The following is a 1404-nucleotide window of genomic DNA, read 5'->3' on the forward strand; positions in this document are numbered from 1 at the left end:
CTCGAGCATTCCCTGGCAGACTGCACCGAGCTGCACATCCTCGAAGGGGAGGCCAACAACCCCGGTGAGTGCTGTGTGCCGCGTCCCTCCGGTGCGGGCAGAATGGGAGCGAATCCTCAAACACACACCCGAGGAGAGAGGGGGATTGGGAGCCAGGGCTCTCCCCAGCTCGGCTGGGTTGGAGGCTTCTCTCCTCGCCTTTCCTTTTCCCAACCGGGAACGGCTTATTTCAGTTCGGTTTTTCACGGCAAACTACTCTGCTCCATGGCGTGGTGTAACTACGGTAGCATGAATGATTGGTGGGGATTTTTTTTCCCTCTCCCCCCTGCTCCCCCCCCTTCCTCCTTCCATGCAGTTTCCTGTGAAATAAGTAAGTCAGGTCACGTAGAGTCTGGATTTTCTAGGCTTCTTTTGGACAACGTGGCTTGCTTTGCTCTCTGCAACACGCACAGGCAGCCCCATCGCTACCTCAGACGAACTGTTATTTTCTGAAGGGCTGGGCAGCCTGGTGATCCTATTTATTTTTTATTTCTTGATTATTTTTTTTTAAATGTGGCAATTCCTATTTCATCATTCAGATCCTGTTTGGACGCATTTTTTTCTTGCGGCTCTGAATACCCCCTTGTGTTTCAGCAGGGCTCTGAGAAAATATGAGTGGACTGTTTTATGTTACTGAGGGTGCAGGAGGCAGGGCAGAAAATATGTGTGTGGCTACCAAAAGTGTCTTTTGCTTTTATTTGTTCACTGTTACAAGTTGCTCTGCTCCTTCGGAGTAAACGGAGTTGGAGCAGGATGGAAATGACACAAGTGCTGTGTGTTCACGTCTTTATTTATGGGGAGGTGTGTTCCAGATGTATCTGTTCTGAAGTGTGGATGTACGTAGGGATGCAAGTTGCTTAGAGTTTTTGCACTACAGTGGGTGAGTAGGGAAGGCAAATTGCCTTGTAGTTGCGGTTCTCCAACCCTTCCAAAAAAAAACAACACCCTTATCCAAGAAACAGCCCAATCCGTAAAAAGCAGAGTAAGCCCCCCCATGGCAAAGCATCCCTGTGGTTTAGAATCGCGGGGGCTCTGGGCTCGGGGCTGTGCGGGGCGATGGGTGGAAATCTTGCGGCCGGATCCCGAGCAGAGCCCCCGGTGGGACGGGGCGGGAGGAATGCAGGGTCCTTCTCCAGCTGTTCCCTATTAGAGCCCCGAGCCGGCAGGATTTGGCAGCTGCCTGCGCTGCCATTTGATGATGACAAGGTCCAGCACAAGCGCCGTGTTCACCGAGCACGGATTGAAGTTCTCCTGCAGGGAACCGAGCGCGGGGCTGCCCTGCGCCGAGGGGTCGGGGCTGGACACGGGGAGCAGGGCTGGAATTGGCCGTTCCCTTATATAGCTCGCAGGAATGAGAGGCAGGGA

General features: G+C 53.2%; 1 protein-coding gene across 1 annotated transcript in view; it reads left to right on the forward strand.

Moving 5' to 3' along the window:
• Positions 1–6: 6 nt before the first annotated feature.
• LOC103798998 (protein Smaug homolog 1-like) overlaps positions 7–1404 on the forward strand; it is a gene marked incomplete at both ends in the record, with an annotated part of 93385 nt that continues 91987 nt past the window's right edge. The window contains 1 exon segment of the mRNA XM_009071292.1: positions 7–64. Within this exon segment, the coding sequence (XP_009069540.1) occupies positions 7–64 (58 nt within the window).

The sequence above is a fragment of the Acanthisitta chloris genome, unplaced genomic scaffold, assembly GCF_000695815.1.
Source record: "Acanthisitta chloris isolate BGI_N310 unplaced genomic scaffold, ASM69581v1 scaffold6760, whole genome shotgun sequence".
Taxonomy (NCBI): Eukaryota; Metazoa; Chordata; class Aves; order Passeriformes; family Acanthisittidae; genus Acanthisitta; species Acanthisitta chloris.